Source organism: Rhinoraja longicauda, chromosome 14 (assembly GCF_053455715.1).
Source record: "Rhinoraja longicauda isolate Sanriku21f chromosome 14, sRhiLon1.1, whole genome shotgun sequence".
Lineage (NCBI taxonomy): Eukaryota > Metazoa > Chordata > Chondrichthyes > Rajiformes > Arhynchobatidae > Rhinoraja > Rhinoraja longicauda.
The window spans coordinates 52724240-52747262 of record NC_135966.1 but is presented as its reverse complement, the minus strand read 5'-3'; the positions used below and the strand labels follow the sequence as shown (position 1 = coordinate 52747262).

The 23023-nt window shown below is 43.7% G+C and overlaps 1 protein-coding gene across 1 annotated transcript in view; it reads right to left on the bottom strand.

Moving 5' to 3' along the window:
- The window catches only part of LOC144599790 (serine/threonine-protein kinase 32B-like), a 101979-nt gene that overhangs the window by 40746 nt on the left and 38210 nt on the right, over positions 1-23023 (bottom strand). The window contains exon 4 of the mRNA XM_078411025.1: positions 8299-8336. Coding sequence (XP_078267151.1) covers positions 8299-8336 — 38 coding nt within the window. The remainder of the gene's footprint in view (positions 1-8298; positions 8337-23023) is intronic.

Genomic DNA, 23023 nt, shown 5'->3' with positions numbered 1-23023 from the left:
CCATCATATCATGGAAGCTTTAATCTCTCCACTATCACGATGATCACCACCCCTTACAACCTCTCTGCCTCCACTGGCTTCCCACTCTCCCAAGTTCATTAGCCTTCACATTTTATGATCCCTGCCCTCCAAATACCAGTCTTCATTAATGATCCATCAATGTCCACATTTCCAAGCCTCCCTGTGAACACCAGCCATTCCCAAAGGACGTGCGCTTATTAAATCTCCAGTCTCCCTCCAAGACTGCCCCCCTTCCCCCTCACCATTTCCATTTCCCACATAATCACCAAGGGGCCCCACCACATTCACCAAGGATCACTGGCGATTCTAGATTAATCCATTCCTTGATCTCCTTTCGACTACTGCTCTAAGCTTCCCTCCCCATGCCACCAATATGAATTTCCCCACAATCAGTGACCCTCTCCCTTGTGATACCTAACCACACATTTTGCTTCTAACTCCTCCCATTACCCTCAACCTGATCTCCCAGTGATTATTGACTGTTCCCCCTCCCCCTGTCATCTCTAAAGTAGATTCTGATACCTTCATAATTACAGACCATCCCCATCTTACACGCGCCTGAGTTATGTGCAGCCCATATGTTTGGGAACTCAAGCGTTTTGGAGACCGGAGGTATAGATTTACCAGCTGCTGCAGGGCTCCAGGCATCTTCTGCTGGGTGGGAACAGTTCACAGTCATATTTCCAATTAGTGGCCTGTTGGTGTTATGAACAATTCTCAGGAATGGAATGAATTCTCCAGGGAGGTCCCTGTACCTCTCTAGCCTCTCTGTAAATCACCCTACCCCATCACCTCAATGTCTTCTCCAGATTACTGATCTCAAAATCATCAATCCCCAATCTTCCCCAAAAGACTGAAACTGCTGATCTCCCGACAATCATCGATGTTCCCAATGTCTGCAATCCCACAAACAATCTAACCTGTGAACCCAAACTCTAAAACTATTATCCTAATTATGCATCCTCTGCTCATGCTCGCTCACTCATTCTGCACCTTAGCCATCCCTGCACTCTCTCACCCTTCTCAACAGCATGACCGCACTGCACCCACTCCCAGCTCTCTACCAGTGCCCTAGGTTGCTCGCCCTTCTGGAATGAAGTAACATCTGGTGCCGTAACAACTCCACTGTATTTGGTGAAATAAACACATTTACATTCCTCTTTCCCAGCTCTTCACTCGTTGGGAATCCTTGACCCAGAAAACATCGGGAGTATTACCAGTTTGGTTTATTGTCACGTGTACCGAGGTACAGTGAAAAGCTTTTGTTGCGCGCTATCCAGTCAGCAGAAAGACAATACATGATTACAATCGAGCCATAGTAGACAATAGACAATAGACAATAGGTGTAGGAGGAGGCCATTCGAGCCAGCACCGCCATTCAATGTGATCATGGCTGATCATTCTCAATCAGTACCCCGTTCCTGCCTTCTCCCCATACCCCCGGACTCCGCTATCCTTAAGAGCTCTATCTAGCTCTCTCTTGAATGCATTCAGAGAATTGGCCTCCACTGCCTTCTGAGGCAGAGAATTCCACAGATTCACAACTCTCTGACTGAAAAAGTTTTTCCTCATCTCAGTTCTAAATGGCATACCCCTTATTCTTAAACTGTGGCCTCTTGGTTTGGACTCCCCCAACATTGGGAACATATTTCCTGCCTCTAACGTGTCCAACCTCTTAATCTTACACGTATCGATAAGATCCCCTCTCATCCTTCTAAATTCCAGTGTATACAAGCCTAGTCGCTCCAGTCTTTCAACATATGACAGTCCCGCCATTCCGGGAATTAACCTAGTAAACCTACGCTGCACGCCCTCAATAGCAAGAATATCCTTCCTCAAATTTGGAGACCAAAACTGCACACAGTACTCCAGGTGCGGTCTCACTAGAGCCCTGTACAACTGCAGAAGGACCTCTTTGCTCCTATACTCAACACCCCTTGTTATATAGGCCAACATTCCATTGGCTTTCTTCACTGCCTGCTGTACCTGCACGCTTCCTTTCAGTGACTGATGCACTAGGACACCCAGATCTTGTTGTACGCCCCCTTTTCCTAACTTGACACCATTCAGATAATACTCTGCCTTCCTATTCTTATCACCAAAGTGGATAACCTCACACTTATCCACATTAAACTGCATCTGCCATGCATCCGCCCACTCACACAACCTGTCCAAGTCACCCTGCAACCACATAGCATCTTCCTCTCACTTCACACTACCACCCAGCTTTGTATCATCTGCAAATTTGCTAATGGTACTTTTAATCCCTTCATCCAAGTCATTAATGTATATTGTAAATAGCTGCGGTCCCAGCGCCGAGCCTTGCGGTACCCCACTAGTTACTGCCTGCCATTCTGAAAGGGACCCATTTATCCCCACTCTTTGCTTTCTGTCTGTCAACCAATTTTCTATCCATGTCAGTACCCTACCTCCAATACCATGTGCTCAAATTTTGCCCACTAATCTCCTATGTGGAACCTTGTCGAAGGCTTTCTGAAAGTCAAGGTACACCACATCCACCGGCTCTCCCCTGTCAATTTTTCAAGTTACATCCTCAAAGAATTCCAGAAGATTAGTCAAGCATGATTTCCCCTTCGTAAATCCATGCTGACTTGGAACGATCCTGTTCCTTCTATCCAAATGCTCCGCAATTACGTCTTTTATAATTGACTCCAGCATCTTCCCCACCTCTGATGGACCAGTAACTGGTCTATAATTACCCGTTTTCTCTCTCCCTCCTTTCTTAAAAAGTGGGACAACATTCGCTACCCTCCAATCCACAGTAACTGATCCTGAATCTATAGAACATTGGAAAATGATCACCAATGCATCCACAATTTCTAGCGCCACCTCCTTAAGTACCCTGGGATGCAAGACCATCAGGCCCTGGGGATTTATCAGCCTTTAGTCCCATCAGTCTACCCAACACCATTTCCTGCCTAATGTGGATTTCCTTCAGTTCCTCCGTCACCCTAGGATCTCTTGCCACTAGAACATCTGGGAGATTTACCGTGGAGCCATTTACTGTGTATAGATACATGATAAGGGAATAACGTTTAGGGCAAGATAAAGCTAGCAAAGTTCGATCAAGGATAGTTCGAGGGTCACCAATGAGGTAGATGGTAGTTCAGCACTATTCTGTATTCCGCTCCTTAGTTTACTTTTAGTTTAGTTTAGAGATATAGCGTGGAAACAGGCCCTTCGGCCCACTGAGTCGGTGCGGCAGGCGGTCCCCGCACACTATCACACTACACACATACGAGGGATAATTTACATTTACACCAAGCCAATTAACCTACAAACCTGTACGTGTTTGGAGTGTGGGAGCTTGGCCTATTGGAGTGTTTGTTGCTGTCAGGGAAACAGTCCTTTTCCACAATTCTGGTAACTTTAAAGATAGGTGAAATGTACCACGTGAACAAAGGAAAACATGTCTTTTTGCTGCTTGTTTGGTGATGGAGATGGGTGATGGTGGTGAGGCTGCAAGGAGCGAGATTCCACTCACTGCAGAGACTGCCAACTGACGGATGGTCAAAAAAATAATTTGTGGACGTCAGTGTACAAGTCATATCAAATTATTCAGTGCCCAAAACCCCTCTCCTGCAAAGACTGTCAAAGAGAAGTAATTAATTCGACTGCCTCTTGATGTCATATCAATCAGAGGCCAAGTATATGTGGAACGAGCTGCCGGAGGAAGTGGTTGAAGCAGGTACAATAACAAATTTGAAAGACATTTGGATCGGTAGATTGTTGTAGGAAGGAACCGCAGATGTTGGTTTAAACTGAAGATACACACAAAATGCTGGAGTAACTCAGCGGGACAGGCAGCATCTCTGGATAGAAGGAATGGGTGACGTTTCGGGTCGAAACCCTTCTTCAGACTCAACCCAGAGGGTTTGAGAGAGAATTTCAACATTTAGAGCTTCACCATTTAATGACGAGCATTACTAGCAGTTAGTTCACATCATAAATTTCTTACATAATCCATAAATTACTTCCTCTCTGTAATGTGATTCAACCATTCCGTCAAGACATTCCTCTCTCCTCCCAGTGCTCTTTGTACTTGTATGGGCAGGGGGGATATTTTAGCGAGTGTGAGGATTTATGTCTACATGATTGGTGGCATGAGTGAGATACATGTGCATCGCAAATCACAGCAAAAGGTTAGTCATAGGGTCATAGAATCATACAGCGTGGAAACAGGCACTTTGGTCCAACTTGCCCACACCGACCAACATGCCCCACCTGCCTGCTTTTGGCCCATATCCCTCTAAATCGACCCTATCCATGTACCTAAATGTCTTTTAAACATTACAATAATACCTGCCTCAACAACCTCCTGTGGCACCTCGTTCCATTCACCCACCACCCTCTGTGTAAAACTGTTGCACAGAGTAACTTTCTCCCTTAGTATTTTCCGTACAGGGTTTTCCGTATTCCAAAACATTACCCTGCAGGTTCCTATTAAATCTTTCTTCCTTCACCTTAAACCTATGTCCTCCTAGTTCTCCATTCCCCTACTCTGGGCAATAGACTCTGTGCTTTTACCTGATCTATTCCTCTCATTGTTGTCAGAATTTGAAGTCTTTCTGGATAATGAAGCCTCCTCACAGGGAAACTGAACTCCTCAGGCAGATCTCACCATGGGCAGATTAATGGCATGTTAAATTAACAAGATCAGATATACTCAGCAAGTCCTGAACAGGTCAAAACACAGCTCTGAAAAATTATTATAGATGGAGCCAATTTGAAGTTAATCTCGTAGCCTAGCTGCAGAATATTTGTTGCAACAATTTGGTAAGTCAGCCTCTGATTCTCTGTTGAATGGATGACATTCAACAGAGAATTTGAGGCTGACATACCAAATTGTTGCAACAAATGTTCTGAAGCTAGGCTTATACACATGTTTATTTATGGTAGCTTCTTGGTTTTGTCATTATTTAGACATTGAATAAGGGTATAATCCTGCATTAAAGTAGAGATGATTAACATTCCACAAAGAATAAAGTGCTATACCAGGAGAGGTCCACACATATCTTTTTTTTCTAGAAACTCTCAGAAATTCGAGGCAGTACAGCAGACAGCATATCGGCTGGTAGCATCACAGCCTGGTTTGGCAACTCAAACACACAGGAATGAAGAAGTTTGCAAAAAACGGTGAACACTGCCCAGTCTATCACGTGTTCTGACCTCCCCACCATTGAAGGGATCGACAGGAGTTGCTGACTCAAAAAGGCAGCTAACATCATCAGAGACCCACACCATCCTGGCCACACTGTCATTCCACTATTGCTGTCGGGAAGAAGGTACAGGTGCCTAAAAACTGTCAAGTCCAAGTTCAGGACCAACTTCTTCCCAGCAACCATCAGGCAATTAAGCACTACAACCTCCAAATAAGCTCCGAACTTTTTAGACTTGGGGGCATGTTTTTTTCCTTTACATTATTATTGTGTGTGTGTGTGTGTGTGTGTGTGTGTGTGTGTGTGTGTGTGTGTGTGTGTGTGTGTGTGTGTGTGTGTGTGTGTGTGTGTGTGTATGTGGATGTGTGTGTGTGTGTGTGTGTGTGTGTGTGTATGTGTGTGTGTGTGTGTGTGTGTGTGTGTGTGTGGATGTGTGTGTGTGTGTGTGGATGTGGATGTGTGTGTGTGTGTGTATGTGTGTATGTGTGTGTGTGTGTGTGTGTGTGTGTGTGTGTGTGTGTGTGTGTGTGTGTGTGTGTGTGTGTGTGTGCGTGTGTGTGTGTGTGTGTGTGTGTGTGTGTGTGTGTGTGGATGTGTGTGTGCAAAATACTGAACATTTTTGCTGGTTATTACGGTGTTAACAGAATACTATGTTTACATATTTGGTGTACTACTGCAAGTAAGAATTTCATTGTTCAGTCTTGGGACATATGACATCTGACAATAAAACACTCATGACTCTTGACTCTTGAGAATGTAGCTGACATGAGTCATTATTAGGAATGATATAACATTATGCATATTTGCAATTGGATTTGGCAACAGTAGCACCAATGCTTCAATTATTGAAGGATATATTGTCTAAGGGTACAGTGAAGGAGTTAAACATCTTGGTACGTTACACCTGATCCATGGATTAAGGTGAAACTTCAGGGCATGGTCTTGGACCAGTAATCAGACATTTAAGGGTTGACAGTCAGGAGGAACCTGAGACTTACATCACACTTCGACAAAACAATGTCCAAAATTCCTCAAAAACAGTAAAACAGACTCTTGTACTCACTATCGTTTTTCTAGAAGGTTCAATTCAATCTTTTGTGACATATAATTATTCAGGCCTGATCATATTATGCCCAAAATCAGCTATTCCACCAATGGCCACAATGTAAAAACACCAATAAGTCATTTTTCTCTATCAGATTGACTACAGAATGGAATAAAAGATCTTGAAGTGGAATGGTGCTGGGCATATTGTCCAGACTACCTCACGGGTGCTCAGACATTGATGTTGATGTGCTATACACACCCCAACCCAAGTAAACAATGCTTTCCAGTGACGGTTTCATAAATTGTATAGTCAACTTAGAAAGACCTGGTGGTGAGCCTTGGAGGTGCGTGGATTTACGCAAGAGCTCAGTCTATTTTATTTTCAACATAATGGATTGTCTTGTGATGCATGCTATATTAAGATCAAAGATCCTGAGAGCTACAAATGATATAGGAGCAGTGAAGGCAATTTCTCACAGTTTTGCACACTAGCCAGGTTTGGGTCAGTATTTGGAAGAACTTGACTCACCAATGAACTATCTGTCAGCTGTGCTGATCAATGACAATGAAAACAGCATTGCAAGTGTGAGCATGACCCAAGAAATGCATTCAATAAATGCAAGGAGATTTTTGTGAAAAGAGAAATGACCATTGTGTAGTTAATATTGACAGTCATGCCAAGTAGTTGGACATTAAACCAATGGGAAATACAGCACCACAGAATATAACATAGATAGGGCAAGAAAAACTTCTGAATGTCAAAATCTACCAGAACATATAGTCTTCAACAATGAATCATATTTTAGTCCTGGCTGTTTAACCTTACTGTGAGAAGGAATGATATCAAACATTCATAAGTTCATAAGTTACAGGAGCAAAATTAGTCCATTCGGCCCATCAAGTCTACTCTGCCATTCAATCATGGCTGATCTGTCTTTCCTTCTAAACCCTATTCTCCCACATTCTTCCCATAACCCCTGACAACCTGAACTAATGAAGAAACTGTCAATTTCCGCCTTAAAAATATCCACTGACTTGGCCTCCACAGCCTTCTAGAGGTGTAGACTATATTCCTCCTACCAAAATGCATGACTCCACATTTAGTTACCCTGTATTCCATCTGTCACTTTGTTGCCTACTCTCCCAACCTGTCCAAGTCCTTCTGCAGAGTCCCTGCTTTCTCTACACTACCTGCCCCATCATCTACCTTCTTATCATCTGCAAACTTGGCCATAAAGCCTTCAATTCCCGCATCCAGATCATTGATATACACCGTGAAGTGTGCGGCCCCAGCACCGAACCCTACGGAACTCCGCTGGTTACTGGCAGCCAACCAGAAAAAGCCCCTTTACTGCCGCTCTTTGCCTTCTGCCATCCAGCCAACCTGCTATCCATTCCTTGATATATCTCTATTATCCGGTATCTAGCAGAGCTACTGGAGGAACTCAGTGGGTCAGGCAGCATCTGGAGAGAAATGGATAATTGGCATTCCCAGCATCCCTCCATGGATGCTGCCTGACCCGTTGAGATCCTTCAGCAGTTTAGTTTTTCACTGAAGATTCCAGCATCTTTAGTGTCTTGTGTCTCTGATGATTTGCATAATTTGTAAGAATGGTCAAAGATGCCTATACTATGAGGATTTTCCTTGTTTACCACATTGCCTTCTAAATTTCCTCTTAATGAGCTAATCCACATATCATTGCAGGTCTGAATCCAGACAGACTCCAGGTGCCTTATGCTGAGAGGCAGCAGCACTAACTGCTGTACCACGGTGCTGCCCGCTTTCTGATTCTATCTTCATGGCATCAATGCGTATGTGATTTCCACCAGGATTGCCATCTAAAGCTGCCATTATTCCTATTCCAGGCACCGAGGTCTATTGTAACTGCATAATTGCCCATCTCAGATCTGCTAACCCAATACGGTGATCTTAACATTATCTAAAAACACCTTACACTGTATTACATTTTATATAGTAAGCAGTGGGCGCATCGTGAATTAAGTGTTAACAAGTTTAATTTATTTTCACCTCAAATACTTTGTCACTTACCATAATTATCAAGGAGAATGTTCTCAGGCTTAATGTCCCTGGAAGAAAAAAAAGCAAAGATGAATAAATTAGATCAGTAGCTTCCTTGTTATTTAGTGGTTGAAGCGAATCTTTCACTAAAGCTTCTTCTCAAAATAGTTTCTAATTATATAATTTTCAATTTCTAAAGCTTGTAGGTATTTTCAGAAGTAAATAACAACTGGCTATGGAGATTGAGATGGCACTAAAGAGAAGCAGGCACTAATAAACATTGGAATTAGAAGGAACTATATAGAATGTGCAGGATAATAATATGCCATCAGGACCAACAGCTCCATATACTCCATTGAAACATCCTTCTACTCTTCAATTAATTATCTTAACCTTCATGTTTTCATAAGTTGCCCATCAAAGTTCAGATCTATCCAATTAAACAAAGCAGCACACAATGTATTTTCAATGTTTCCATAAAATATCATTTCTTCTTCAAAGACTAAAGCTGGGTAATATCACAGATTAGAAAGGGAGCTGTTTCATAAGGAGTAAGACAAAGTCTTATATCATCCATACTTTCACCTACAATCTAATTGAGGTTCTTCTTCTGACTGGAGTGAAGGAATTGATACAAAACCCTGGGACAGTTTGTAGATCTTCAGTGACTAAAGGAAACATGGGTGGAACATGTGTAGGAAGGAACTGCAGATGCTGGTTTAAACCGAAGATAGACACAAAATGCTGGAGTAACTCAGCAGGACACGCAGCATATCCAGAGATGCTACCTGTCCCGCTGAGTTACACCAGCATTTTGTGTCTATCATAGGTGGAACATGGTTGGCACTGACTGTAATCACAAAATAATAATCAATTAGGATTAATAGAGATAAAGTTCAGATTAGGCTACAAATAATAGCTGTGCTGTAATAAAGACAATCTTTCCTCTCAATCAGATGATTGATATATGTTCAATAAACCAGGATAGAATAATGAGTGGGTGCTACTGCAGTGGATGGGCCATTTCCAGTGCAGATCCTATCCATGATTTCAGGTGGATGTTAAAGGTCCATGGCAATTATTAGCACTGAGATTGTGAATGTGATTTTTCGTTCTTTTTATCTCATATTTTGATTGGGCAGTTTACAGCCCAGTGTTATGAATATTGATTTCTCTCACTTCAGGTAGCCCCGGCATTCTCTCTCTCTCTCTCTCTCTCTATCCCTCCCCCACCCAAAGTCGCACTAGCTTTTCAATTTCACCCTAAAAACAGCTTACAATTAAAAACAGCCTGTTTCCTTTATCATCACTACATTTTTGCATATCTTTCATTCATTGTTCTTTATTTCTCCACATCACCGTCTATATCTCTTGTTTCCCATATCCCTAACCAGTCTGAAGAAGGGTCTCGACCCGAAACGTCACCCATTCCTTCTCTCCAGAGATGCTGCCTGTCCCGCTGAGTTACTCCAGTTTTTTGTGTCTATCTTCAGTTTAATCCAGCATCTGCAGTTCCTTCTTACACATAACATACTTTGTCGGATTGATTGGATTAAAAAAAAACGTACAGAATTTCAGATGATTTTTAAAAGGCTGTGGGAATTGAGACAAGGCCATGTGAGTGGACAGAGTTTAATGAAGCATTAGATGAAAATGGGCTTGAGAAGTGTTTGTAGTGCTAATTTAGGGTAGTGGTGCTGGTGATTTAATGAACTGGGTTATTACAAACAGAACACATAGGAAATCGGTATTCAAACACTGGGAAATGCACTGCAATAAAGGTGCACCTCCAAATGTACAGATTACACTTACAAACGAGTTACAAGAAGTTGTGTGGATGGATGTTAAGGTGGCCAACGTTGGCAGATTGAATGTGGGGAAGTATGTGGCCATGCTCTTTGATCTAAGAAAGGCCAGTCAGAATCATTTCTTGAATGTCCAGAGAATAGAACAATGGAAGAGCAAAGTGGTTGTTGCTACCAGGCTTACAGATCATTAAAATCAAGGACACAGGTAAAACATGCATAAAAAGTATTGGTCTTCAGCTGAAAGGAGGACTAGAATTTCTATGGAATACGAGAAAGAGAAAGGTTATTTTAATAAGTAAAGAATGGCGCAGCGGTAGAGTTGCTGCCTTACAGGGCCCGAGACCTAGGTACCATTCTGATTACGGGTGCTGTCTGTACAGAGTTTGTACGTTCTCCTCGTGACCGCGGGGGTTTTCTCTGGGGGCTCCCGTTTCCTCCCACACTCCAAAGACGTACAGGTTTGTAGGTTAGTTGGCACCAGGTAAAATTGTAAATTGTCCCCAGTGTGTAGGATAGTGCTAGTGTACGTGGTGATCGCTGGTCGGTGTGGACTCGGTGGGCCGAAGGCCCTGTTTCCGCACTGTATCTCTAAAGTCTAAAGGGCCTGTCCCAGTTACGCGATTTTCAAGGCGACTGCCGGCGACTGTCAAAATCGTAGCAGGTCGCTGAATTTTCTTTTATCTGATGACAATGACCACGACAATGCTGAGTCAAGTCGATACAAGTTACTTTTTTAGTGAAACTAGCACCTGGCTAAGAGATTACACCGTCTTCGGAAACATCACGAAATTCCCACATCAAACTGGGCCCTAGCAAACCTGGGGACACCATGCGACAGCGCCCACAATAAGCTACGATACCTGGCGACAAGCCAGCTGTCGCCGAGAAATTTCTATCTGGACAGTTTTTCCGTGACAAGCCGAGATCCGCTACGATTCATTGAAGACTCCTCACGATCATGCCCGCGACACCCCAGCGAACGTTCTGCGACAGCCTAGTCACCGGCATTTGCCTTAAAATGATACCACACCTGAAGGACAGTGTGCAGTCTTGATCTCAGCACTGAGAAATTATGTCATTGGCTTGCAGTGGCTTTCACTGAATTCATGTCTGAGACGGCAGTTATTTTATAGCTAGAGATTGTGTATGATTGTACAGTATTCATTGGAGATTAGAAGAATGTGAGTACGTCCTATTGGGACATACAATATTTAGAGGGATGCACAAAGGAGAGCCTCACAGACTTTGCCAGCAGCAGCAAGGTCTGGTATCAGGGGCACAATCCCAGGATACGAGCTTGGTCATTTATCAGTTGATTATCACAGTCACAGGCACTGAGATGCACTGAAAAGCATAGTTTAGACCAAACGATGTTTAGTCTGAAAGGTTTTGCGAATCATACCATACTTGAGCACAATCACAAGTCTTATATGTCAGTATAAAGAAGGTCCCGACTTGAAACATCGCCTATCCATGTCCTCCAGATATGCTGCCCAGCTCGCTGAGTTTACTCCAGTAATTTGTGGGCGTTTTTGTAAACCAGCATCTGTGGTTCCTTGTGACTTCAATTCATAACTATTAGTTTTAGGATTTCTGCCCTTATCCGATATAGGAAGGCTATGAAACTAATTTTTCAGCACAGCGATTAAAGCATTAATCCTGTAACAGAGTGCGATATTTTTTCAAAGTCACGCTTTAAGTCCTGTTTGACGTTTTAAGGTGGCACAATCAGAAATTTAATGTAATGGAAATGCTAAGTACATAGAATATACTGTAGAACAGTACAGCATTGGAACTGACCCTTGGGTCCATGATGTCTGTACCAAACATTACATCTAATTAAACTACCTGCACCTGCTCCATATCCCTCTATACACTGCACATTGAGTTGGTGAATCAATCACCAGAGGACATGGGTTGAAGGTGAGAGGGAAAAGAGTTAATAGGAATCTGAGGGGCAACTGTTTCACAAAGAGGGTGGTGGCTTTTTGGAATGAGCTGCCGGAGAGGGTAGTTAGGGCAGAAACTATAACAACATTTAAAAAACATTTGGACAGGTACGTCAACAGGAGAGATTTAGAGGGATATCGTCTAAACGTGGGCAGGTGAGAGCAATGTAGATGGGGCACCTTGGTCGGCATGGGCTAGCTGGGCTGAAAGGCCTGTTTCCGTCCAGATAAAGGATCTGACTGTCTACCCTATCTATACCTTCAATCACGGCTGACAGTCTCCACGTTATTTTGTGGGGATGAACAATTAATGCCAAGCAGGGTTGCAGCCATGGAGAAAATGTGAAGTTCATCTACTCATATACTGAACTATATCATGGCAGTTTCATTTCATAGAAACACTGAAAGCAATTTGCTGTTAACTGATGGATGAGAACACTGAACACTGAAGTGTTCTCATTTCCCAGAAGACCACAAGAGTCTCAAAGAAGTAAAACTAAATAGAATGCAATTTAAAATGAGACACTTCCATGGAAACACATTATAGCGACCTCGGTAGTAATAGGATGAGTTGATACAAGTGTAAATGTTAACAGCAACATGCAACAAGCTACTAATACTGATGCATTATGCCCAGCTTGCCCATGCCGACCAAGGTGCCCCATCTACATTGGTCTCACTTGCCCACGTATGGATGATATCCCTCTAAACCTTTCCTATCAATGTACCTGTCCAAATTTTTTTTAAATACATGTGCAAATGTTAACAGCAACATGAAACAAGCAACTGATAGTGATGTATTGTGGTCACAGGATTGATGTACTATCTTTTAAGATAGGCTAGGTCAAGGATGCCTAACAATGGACCAGGGAACCAATCTGCTTCATTGCAATCATTGGCGTAAGGGGATATTCTGGTAATTTAACTGCAAGGAGTTGTCTGTGGATTGTTCAGTTGGCTGATAAAAGCTGGGGAAAAAGCTGTCCCTGAATCTGGAGGTGTGCATTTTCAAACTTCTTTATCTCTTGCACGATGAGAGAGGGAGGGAAGCGGGAATGGCCGGGATGAGACGGGTCCTTTATTATGCTGCTGGCCTTGTCGAGGCATCGTGAAGTGCAGATGGAGTCAATGGAAGGAAGGTTGTTTGTGTGATGGTCTGGGAAACATCCACAACTCTCTGCGATTTCTTGCAGTCTTGGATGGAGCTGTTCCCAAGCCATTCCGTGATGCATCCCGATAAAACGCTTTCCAAGGCACATCTGTAGAAGCTGGTGAGGGCTGTTGGGGACATGCCAAAATTCCTAAACCTTCTAAGGAAGGAGAGGCATTAGTGTGCTTTCTTGGCCATTGCTTTGTAGTGGCTGGTCCAGGCCAAATTACTGGTGATATTTATTCCTACGAACTTGAAGCTTTCGACCATCTCTACTTAGGTGCCATCAATGTAGATTGAGAGATGTAGAGTGTGCATTGCTTCACTACCTGAAGTCAATCACTATCTCCTTTGGCTTCCTGACATTGAGGAAGAGGATAACAACCTCCTGGCATCAAGTTGCAAGGTTCTCAATCACCATTTTGTATTCTGACACCATGTAACTAAGTTCTTTATCTCCTTCCTGTACTTCGTCTAATCATTGTTCTTGATCCGGCCCACCACAGTGGTGTCATCTGCAAACTTTTAGATGGAGTTAGAGCCAAATTTGGCCATACGGTCGTGAGTGTATAGGGAGTTTTGCAGGGACTGAGAATGCATCCTTGTGGGGCACCAGTGTTGAGAATTATTTTGGAGGTGGTGTTGTTATCTATCCTCACTGATTGTGGTCTGTTAGTCAGGAAGTCAAGGATCCAGTTGCAGAGGGGAGTGCTGACACCCAATACCATGAGTTTGGAGATTAGCTCGGTTGGGATAATGATATTGAAAGCAGACTATTGTCGATGCAGAAGAGTCTGATGCAGGTGTCCTTCTTATCAAGGTGTTCCAGGGATGATTGTAGGGCTAGTGGGATGGCACAGCTGTAAACCTTTTGTGGTGGTCGGTGAACCGCAGTGGATCAAGGCTGCTTGATAGGCTGGATTTAATGTGTGCCATAACCAGCCTCTCAATGCACTTCATGATGGTGGTCGTCAAGGCCACTGGACGGTAGTCATTAAGGCATGAGATCTTGATTTTCTTTGGCACCAGGATGATAGTGGTCTTCATGAATCAGGTGTGTACATCTGTGCAGGTCGGAGTAGTTAGAGATGAAAGATGTCCAGGAACACTGTCCGCGCAGATCCTAAGAACTCCATCCAGGCCAGTATTCTTTCCGTGTGTTTACTCTCAAGAAGGCCGATTTGAATTCAGCAATATCCTCTGGCTCTGCATAATTCATAACCCTCCATTCCCTGCATATTGCTGTGCCAATCTAGAAGTCTCTTAAACGCCACTATCACATCTGCTTCCAACACTACTCCCGACAGCACGTTCCAAGCTTTCTGTGTAAAAAACCTTCCCCAACATATCTCCTTTGAACTTTCCCCCTCTGACTTTAAAACAATTCTCTCTAGTTTTTGACATCTCCACCCTGGGACACTATCCATAACCCTGTAATGGGATGCGATCACTATGGAATGATGCAAGGATGTGCTTATGGGCTCCTTACAAAACGCAACAGGCCCATGGACTCCTGGCAATTCCTGGACCTTGACCCTTCAAAGCGGGGATGGTATTGTGGACCTTGAGGCCAATGCATCAGGATCAAACAGTGGGTGGCACAGTGGCGTAGCGGTAGGGGTAGCAATAGAGCTATTGCCTTACAGCGCGAGAGACCCGGGTTCAATCCTGACTATGGCTGCTTGTCTATACAGAGTTTGTATGTTCTCCCCATGACCCGCGTGGGTTTTCTCCAAGATCTTCGGTTTCCTCCCACACTCCAAAGACATACAGGTTTATGGGTTAATTGACTTGGTGTAAATATAAATTATCCCTAGTTTGTGTAAGATAATGTTAATGTGTGGGGATCATTGTTCAGCGCAGACCTGGTGGGCCAAAGGGCCTGTTTCTGCGCTGTATCTCTAAACTAAACTGAAGGTCATGCATAAGCATGGTGGGAGAGTACCAACTCACGAACTATCCACCCTACCATCTCAACATGAACTTGATATTGGATCCTTATGGAATAATTTAGCAATCCCTTTGTTCCATTCTTTATTCATAAGCCAGAAAATGATTTTCTCTCAGTGCTTTTTCATTTCCTGAGAGTGAAAGCTCTGATAGATTCTGTTTCCAGCATCCTAAAAGGAGTGAGTTCCAGATGATAACTAATCTCTCTGCAAAATTATGTTCCTCAAACCGCTCCTATACTTTTCAGCCACCAGCTTGAATCTGCATCTCCTGGCCTCTGAATCATCAATGGTTGATGGTGACAGCAACTCTGCATTTACCCCTCATGATCTCGTACATCACAATGATTGAATCCCGGCCTCAACATTCAAACCAAAGATAGACACTAAATGCTGGAGTAATTCAGCGGGAATAGGTGATGTTTCGAGTCGAGACCCTTCTTCAGAGTCAGGGGAAAGGGAACAAGAGTTATAGATGGTGATATGGAGAGATATAGAACAAATAAATGAAAGATATGCAAAAATGTAATGATGATAAAGGAGACAGGCTTTGTTAGCTGTAGCCTAGGTGAAAATGAGTTCCTGTACATACAATGAGACTCAACAAGATGGCTTTGAAGCTAGTACAATGACTTGCATGGGGGAGGGACGGAGAGAGAAGGTTGCAAGTGTTACTTGAAGTTAGAGAAATCAATCCTCAATGGAGGAGGCCCAGGACAGAAAGGTCAGTGTGGTAATAGGAAGGGGAGTTAAAGTGTTTGGCAGCTGGGAGATCAGGTAGGCCCAGGCGGACTGAGTGAAGGTGTTCAGCGAAATAATCACCCAGTCTACATTTGCTCTCGCCGATGTTTAATAGTCCACATCTTGAACAACGGATACAGTAGATGAGGTTGGAGGAGGTGCAAGTGAACCTCTGCCTAACCTGAAAGGAGTGTTGGGCTCCCTGGACAGAGTCGAGGGAGGAGGTATAGGAACAGGTGTTGCATCTCCTGTGGCTGCAGGGGAAGGTACCTGGGGAGAGGGTGGTTTGTGTGGGAAGGGATGAGTTACCCAGGGAGTTGTGGATGGAATGGTCATCATTCAAACCTTGGGTCTGAAATCCCTCATCCCTAGATAATACTGCCTCTCTTTTCTTAACTTAAAATTACTTGTAACTCTTATTAATTTTATTCCTGGCCCTCGTTTCTGAAAAGTTCTACATCTCCAGGCTAAACAGATAGTCTATAGACACCAGGAAATGGAAAAACCCTGCAGATGCTGGAAATCTGAAATGCAAATAAAAAGTGAAGAAGGGTTTTGGATGTGAAATAGCAACTTTGTTTTTCTTTCCATTCGGAAATAATGGCACAGTGGCACAGCAGATCAACTGCTGCCTCACAGCAGCAGAGACCCGGGTTCCATCTTGACCTCGGATGCTGTCTGTGTGGAGTTTGCACGTTCTTCCTGTGACTGCATGGGTTTCCTGTGTGTGCCTCGATTTCCTCCCACATCCCAAAGATGTGCAGCTTTGTATGTTCATTGGACTCTGTAGGTTGGCGTGGACTTGGTGAGCTAAAGGGCCTGTTTCCTTGCTGTATCTTTCAATCAATTGAATGATGCTGCCTGGCCAGTTTCCAGCATTTTCTGTTGTTGTCATTGACAGGCACATCCTTGTATGCCTCCATAAGCAAGTGTGTTATATTTGTTTTTCTGTGCCATTGCTCATGAGCTATTAAACCAAGGCTCTGATAGTTTATTCACCAGCATGTTAAAATCCCATTCTTCAGCTTTGCGACCTACACTCTGCTTCCAGCCGACAGCAAACACGCAGCCCAGACCATCACACAAACCAACCTCCCTTCTCTTGACTCCATTTATACCTCATGCTGCCTCGGCAAGGCCAGCAGCATAATCAAGGACAGGTCACACCCTGGTCACTCCCTCTTCTCCCCTCTCCCATCGGGCAAAAGGTATAGAAGTGTGAAAATGCACACCTCCAGATTCAGGGATAGTTTCTTCCCAACTATTATCAGGCAACTGAATCATCCTACCACCACCAGAGAGCTGTGCTGAACTACTATTTACCTCTTTAGTAACTCTCAGACTATCCTTGATCGGACTTTGCTGGCTTTACCTTGCACTAAATGTTATTCCCTTATCACGTACAGCATCTATACACTGCAAATGGATCGATTATAATCATGTATTGTCTTTCTGCTGACTGGTTAGCACGCAACAAACGTTTTCACTGTACTTCAGTACATGTGACAATAAACTACACTGTACATCGACTACAATGATGATTACATAATGACTGCTGAAAAAAAATGTGCCCGTTCATATTTGGAAAAATACCGTTACCCAAGATACTCCTGCATCACCCAGATTACTTAATAACAGAAACAAAATGGAGGTTTGGTTATTGATGTGTATTCAGAACATCTGCTGCCAACACTATGGGCAATGGCAATTTGTATACAGTTTTGTTCTGAGTCTAGTGATAAGGTGACGGTTAATTAATATAACCTTTAGCAAAATGCCAACTTTGATAGCGACACACCCAGAATAAATCTACATAGCTGATTTAGGTTTCACAGATTGATTTATATCTGTGACTTGCAGGTCCAGCAACATCTAATTGCATGCAATTATGTCACAGGGAAGGTGTGCAAATGTGATATAAGTACTTTAGACCAGGTGTGGAGGAGAAACACATGGGTGAAGGTGTGGTTTAGTTTAGAGATAGTGCGGAAACAGGCCCCTTCAGCCCACCGAGTCCGCACTGACCAGCGATCACCCCGTACACTAGCATTATCCTACACACTAGGTATCATTTACAATATTTACCCAAGCCAATCAACCTATAAGTCTGTATGTCTTGGAAATGCGGGAGGAAGCCGGAGCACCCAGAGAAAACCCACGCGGTCACGGGGAGAACGTATGAACTCTGTACAGAGAGCAACCATAGTCGGGATTGAACCCCGGGTCCCTGGCACTGTAAGGCAGCAACTCTACCACTGCGCCTGTGTTCCACCCTGGTGTGGAGTGGTGTGGGAAGGAGGGTATGATTTCACAGGAAGCTGGCAGTGGTTCCAAAAGGATGGAACTGGGCTGAAGCTGAGCCTGAGCTACGGCTCTTGAATTAAAAATGAATACATTGAGTGAGAAGAGGCTCTCGGGAGGAAAATAATTGTAATAAGACAAAGCGAAAGGGAAAATCAGGATAATAATCAGAAACGATGCGTTTGGCTTCACAAGCAGGGAACAACTATGTTTCTTTGAAGCATAGAAAGCTGAGGGGTGACTTTATTTTGGTGTAGATGATCATGAGGGGCATCGTTAAAGTGAATGCTCTCAGTCTTTCTCCCAGGGTAGGGGATTCTAAAACTACAGGGTGTAGACTTAAGATGAGAGGGGAGAGATTTCAGAGGGAACCCTGGGGTGACGTTTTCACTCAGAGGCTATTCTGTATCTAGAATGAGAGGAAACTATAGAAGTGGAAACAATATCAACATTTGAAACAGATATATATGTATGAAGAGTTTAGAGGGCCATTGACTAAATACAAATTGAATTAGCCCAACAAGCCAAATTAGTCAGCATGGACAACGTGGGCTCAAGGGCCTGTTTCCTTGCTATGCAACTCCATTTGTCTATAATAGATGCACGGTAATTAAAAGGGAGAGGTGTCAGATTAGGAAAAGGGGAGGTGCAACAAGACCTGGGTGTGCTTGTACATCAGTCACTGAAAGTAAGCATGCAGGTACAACAGGTAGTGAAGAATGCTAATGGCATGTTGGCCTTCATAGCGCAAGGATTTGAGTTTAGGAGCAAGTAGGTCCTACTGCAGTTATACAGGGCCCTGGTGAGACTGCACCTGGAGTATTGTGTGAAATTTTGGTCTCCTAATTTGAGGAAGGCCATTATTGCTATTGAGGGAGTGCAGCATAAATTCACCAGGTTAATTCCCGGGATGGTGGGACTGACATACGATGAAACAATGGGTCGACTGGGCTTGTATTCACTGGAATTTAGAAGGATGAGAGGGGATCTTATAGAAACATATAAAATTCTTAAGGAATTGGTTAGGCTAGATGCAGGAAAAATGTTCCCGATGTTGGGAGAGTCCAGAACCAGGGGTCACAGTTTAAGAATAAGAGGTAGGCCATTTAGAACTGAGATGAGGGAAAAACTTCTTTAACCAGAGAGTTGTGAATCTGTGGAATTCTCTGCCACAAAAAGCAGCGGAGGCCGATTCACTGGATGTTTTCAAGAGAGAGTTAGATTTAGCTCTTAGGACTAAAGGAATCAAGGGATATGGGGAAAAAGCAGGAACGGGGCACTGATTTTAGATGATCAGCCATGATGGGATTCGAGGATGGTGTGCTTGCCTCCCTGGTGCCAGGATCCAGGATGTCACAGACAGAGTGCAGGAAATCCTCAAAGGCGAAGGTGAACAGCCGGAAGTAGTAGTGCATGTTGGCACAAACAATGTCGGAAAGAAGGGGATGAATATTCTGCAGCGTGACTTTAGAGAGCTCGGAAAAATGCTGAAAAGCAGGACCTCCAGGGTGGTTATCTCTGGTTTGCTTCCAGTTCCTCGTGCTGGCAAGAGCAGGAACAGGGAGATACAGGACCTGAATGTGTGGCTGAGGAAATGGTGCAGGGGGCAGAGATTTAGATTCTTAGATCACTGGGATCTGTTTTGGGGTAAGGGGGAAATGTTCAAAAGGGATGGGGGACCGACCGGCATTCTGGCAGGCAGGTTTGCCACTGCTACATGGGTGGTTTTAAACTAAATAAGGGGGGGGTCAAATGGGATAGACAAGGATGGAGTTAAAGGGAAAGAGAGTAAAGGGATAGTTAATGACCCCAGAATTAGCGGGAAAGAAAGCTGACAAAGGGATAGGAGAGTATGGCCAAGTGTAATAGGCATCGATGTGAAGGGTGAGATGAGTAAGGAATTAAAAGTATTGTATACGAATGCGCGAAGTATAAGAAGTAAAGTAGATGAGCTTGAGGCTCAGTTAGAGGTTGGTAGATATGACATTGTGGGGATTACAGAGACGTGGCTGCAGGAGGATCGGACCTGGGAACTTAATATTCAGGGTTATACGTCCTATAGAAAGGACAGGCAGGTGAGCAGAGGCGGTGGGGTAGCTCTGCTGGTGAGGGACGAAATTCAGTCCCTTGCGAGGGAAGACATAGGGACTGACGAGGTAGAGTCACTGTGGATTGAGTTGAGGAATTGTAAAGGCAAGAAGACACTAATTGGTGTTATCTACAGACCCCCAAATAGTAGCCGGGATGTAGGGTGTAAGATGCAACAGGAGTTAAAACTGGCATGTAAGAAAAGTAATGTCACTGTGGTGATGGGGGATTTCAATATACAGGTAGACTGGGAAAATCAGGTTAGTTCTGGATCCCAAGAAAGAGAGTTTGTAGAGTGCCTCCGAGATGGATTCTAAGAGCAGCTTGTAATGGAGCCTACCAGAGAAAAGGCAATTCTGGATTTAGTGTTGTCCAATGAACCAGATTTGATAAGAGATTTGGTAAAGGAACTGCTTGGAGGTAGTAATCATAATATGATTAGTTTTAATCTGCAATTTGAGAAGGAGAAGGTTAAATCGGAAGTGTCAGTGTTGCAGTTGAACAAAGGAGACTATGAAGAGCTGGCCAAGGTAGACTGGAAAGGGATCCTAGCAGGATTGACGGTGGAACAGCAATGGCAGGAATTTCTGGGCATAATCCGGAAGACGCAGGATCATTTCATTCCAAAAAGGAAGAAAGATTCTAAGGGGAGTAGGAGGCAACCGTGGCCGACAAGGGAAGTTAGGGATGGAATAAAACTAAAAGAAAAGATGTATAACACAGCAAAGAGTAGCCGGAAGCCAGAGGATTGGGAAACCTTTAGAGGACAACAGAAGGTAACAAAACGGGCAATACGGGCTGAAAAGATGAAGTATGAGGGGAAGCTGGCCAAGAATATAAAGAAGGACAGTAAAAGCTTCTTTAGATATGTTAAGAGAAAAAGAGTAGCAAAGTCAAATGTGGGTCCCTTGAAGGCAGACACGGGTGAAATTATTATGGGTAACAAGGAAATGGCAGAAGAGTTGAACAGGTACTTCGGACCTGTCTTCACAAAGGAAGACACAAACAATGTCCCAGATGTACTAGAGGACAGAGGATCTACAGGAGGTGAGGAACTGAAAGAAATTTTAATTAGGTGAGAAATAGTATTGGGGAGACTAATGGGACTGAAGGTTGATAAATCCCCTGGGCCTGATGGTCTGCATCCCAGGGTCCTCAGGGAAGTGGCTCTAGAAATAGTGGATGCATTGGTGATCATTTTCCAATGTTCAATAGATTCGGGATCAGTTCCTGTGGATTGGAGGATAGTTAATGTTATCCCATTTTTCAAGAAAGGAGCGAGAGAGAAAACGGGGAATTACAGACCAGTTATCCTGACTTCGGTGGTGGGAAAGATGCTGGAGTCAATTATTAAAGAGGTAATAGCGGTGCATTTGAATAGCAGTAAAGGTTATCCAAGTTAAAAGTTAGTCTAAGTCAGCATGGATTTATGAAAGGGAAATTCTGGAATTTTTTGAGGACGTGACAAGTAAAATGGATGAAGGGGAGCCAGTGGATGTCGTGTATCTAGACTTTCAGAAAGCCTTTGATAAGGTCCCGCACGGGAAATTGGTGACCAAAATTAGAGCACATGGTATTGGGGGTAGGGTGTTGACATGGATAGAAAATTAGTTGGCAGACAGGAAGCAAAGAGTAGGAGTAAACGGGTCCTTTTCAGAATGGCGAGTGGAGTGCCGCAAGCCTCGGTGTTGGGGCCACAACTGTTTACCATATATATTAATGATTTGGAAGAGGGAATTAGAAGCAACACTAGGAAGTTTGCGGATGACACAAAGCTGGGTGGCAGTGTAAACTGTGAAGAGGATGTTAGGAAGTTGCAGGGTAACCTGGACAGGTTGAGTGAGTGGGCAGATGAGTGGAAGATGCAGTATAATATAGATAAATGTGAGGTTATCTACTTTGGCGGAAGAAACAAGGAGGAAGATTATTATCTCAATGGAGTTAGGTTAGGTAAGGGGGAGGTCCAGCGAGACCTGGGTGTCCTTGTACACCAGTCACTGAAAGTTGGTGTGCAGATACAGCAGGCAGTGAAGAAAGCTAATGGAATGTTGGCCTTCACAACAAGAGGATTTCAGTGTAGGAGTAAAGAGGTTCTTCTGCAGTTGTATAGGGCCCTGGTAAGACCACATCTGGAGTATTGAGTACAGTTTTGGTCTCCTAATTTGAGGAAGGACATCCTTGTAATTGAGGCAGTACAGCGTAGGTTCACGAGATTGATCCCTGGGATGGCGGGAATGACATATGAGGAAAGATTGAAAAGACTAGGCTTGTATTCACTGGAGTTTAGAAGGATGAGAGGGGATCTTATAGAAACATATACAATTATAAAAGGATTGGACAAGCTAGATGCAGGAAATTTTTTCCCAATGTTGGGCGAGTCCAGAACCAGGGGCCACAGTCTTAGAATAAAGGGGAGGCCATTTAAAAATGAGGTGAGAAAAAACTTTTTCACCCAGAGAGTTGTGAATTTGTGGAATTCTCTGCCACAGAGGGCAGTGGAAGCCAAATCACTGGATGGATATGAGAGAGTTTGTTAGAGCTCTAGGGGCTAGTGGAATCAAGGGATATAGGGAGAAGGCAGACACGGGGTATTGATTGGGGACGATCAGCCATGATCACAATGAATGGCGGCTGGCTCGAAGGGCCGAATGGCCTACTCCTGCACCTATTTTTCTATATTTCCCGGAGAAATGTGAAATGCCTGCCTATAACTATAGAGCGGGAGGACAGGTGGAGTGTGATGCCCTGTAAACAAGCTTTGTTAAAATA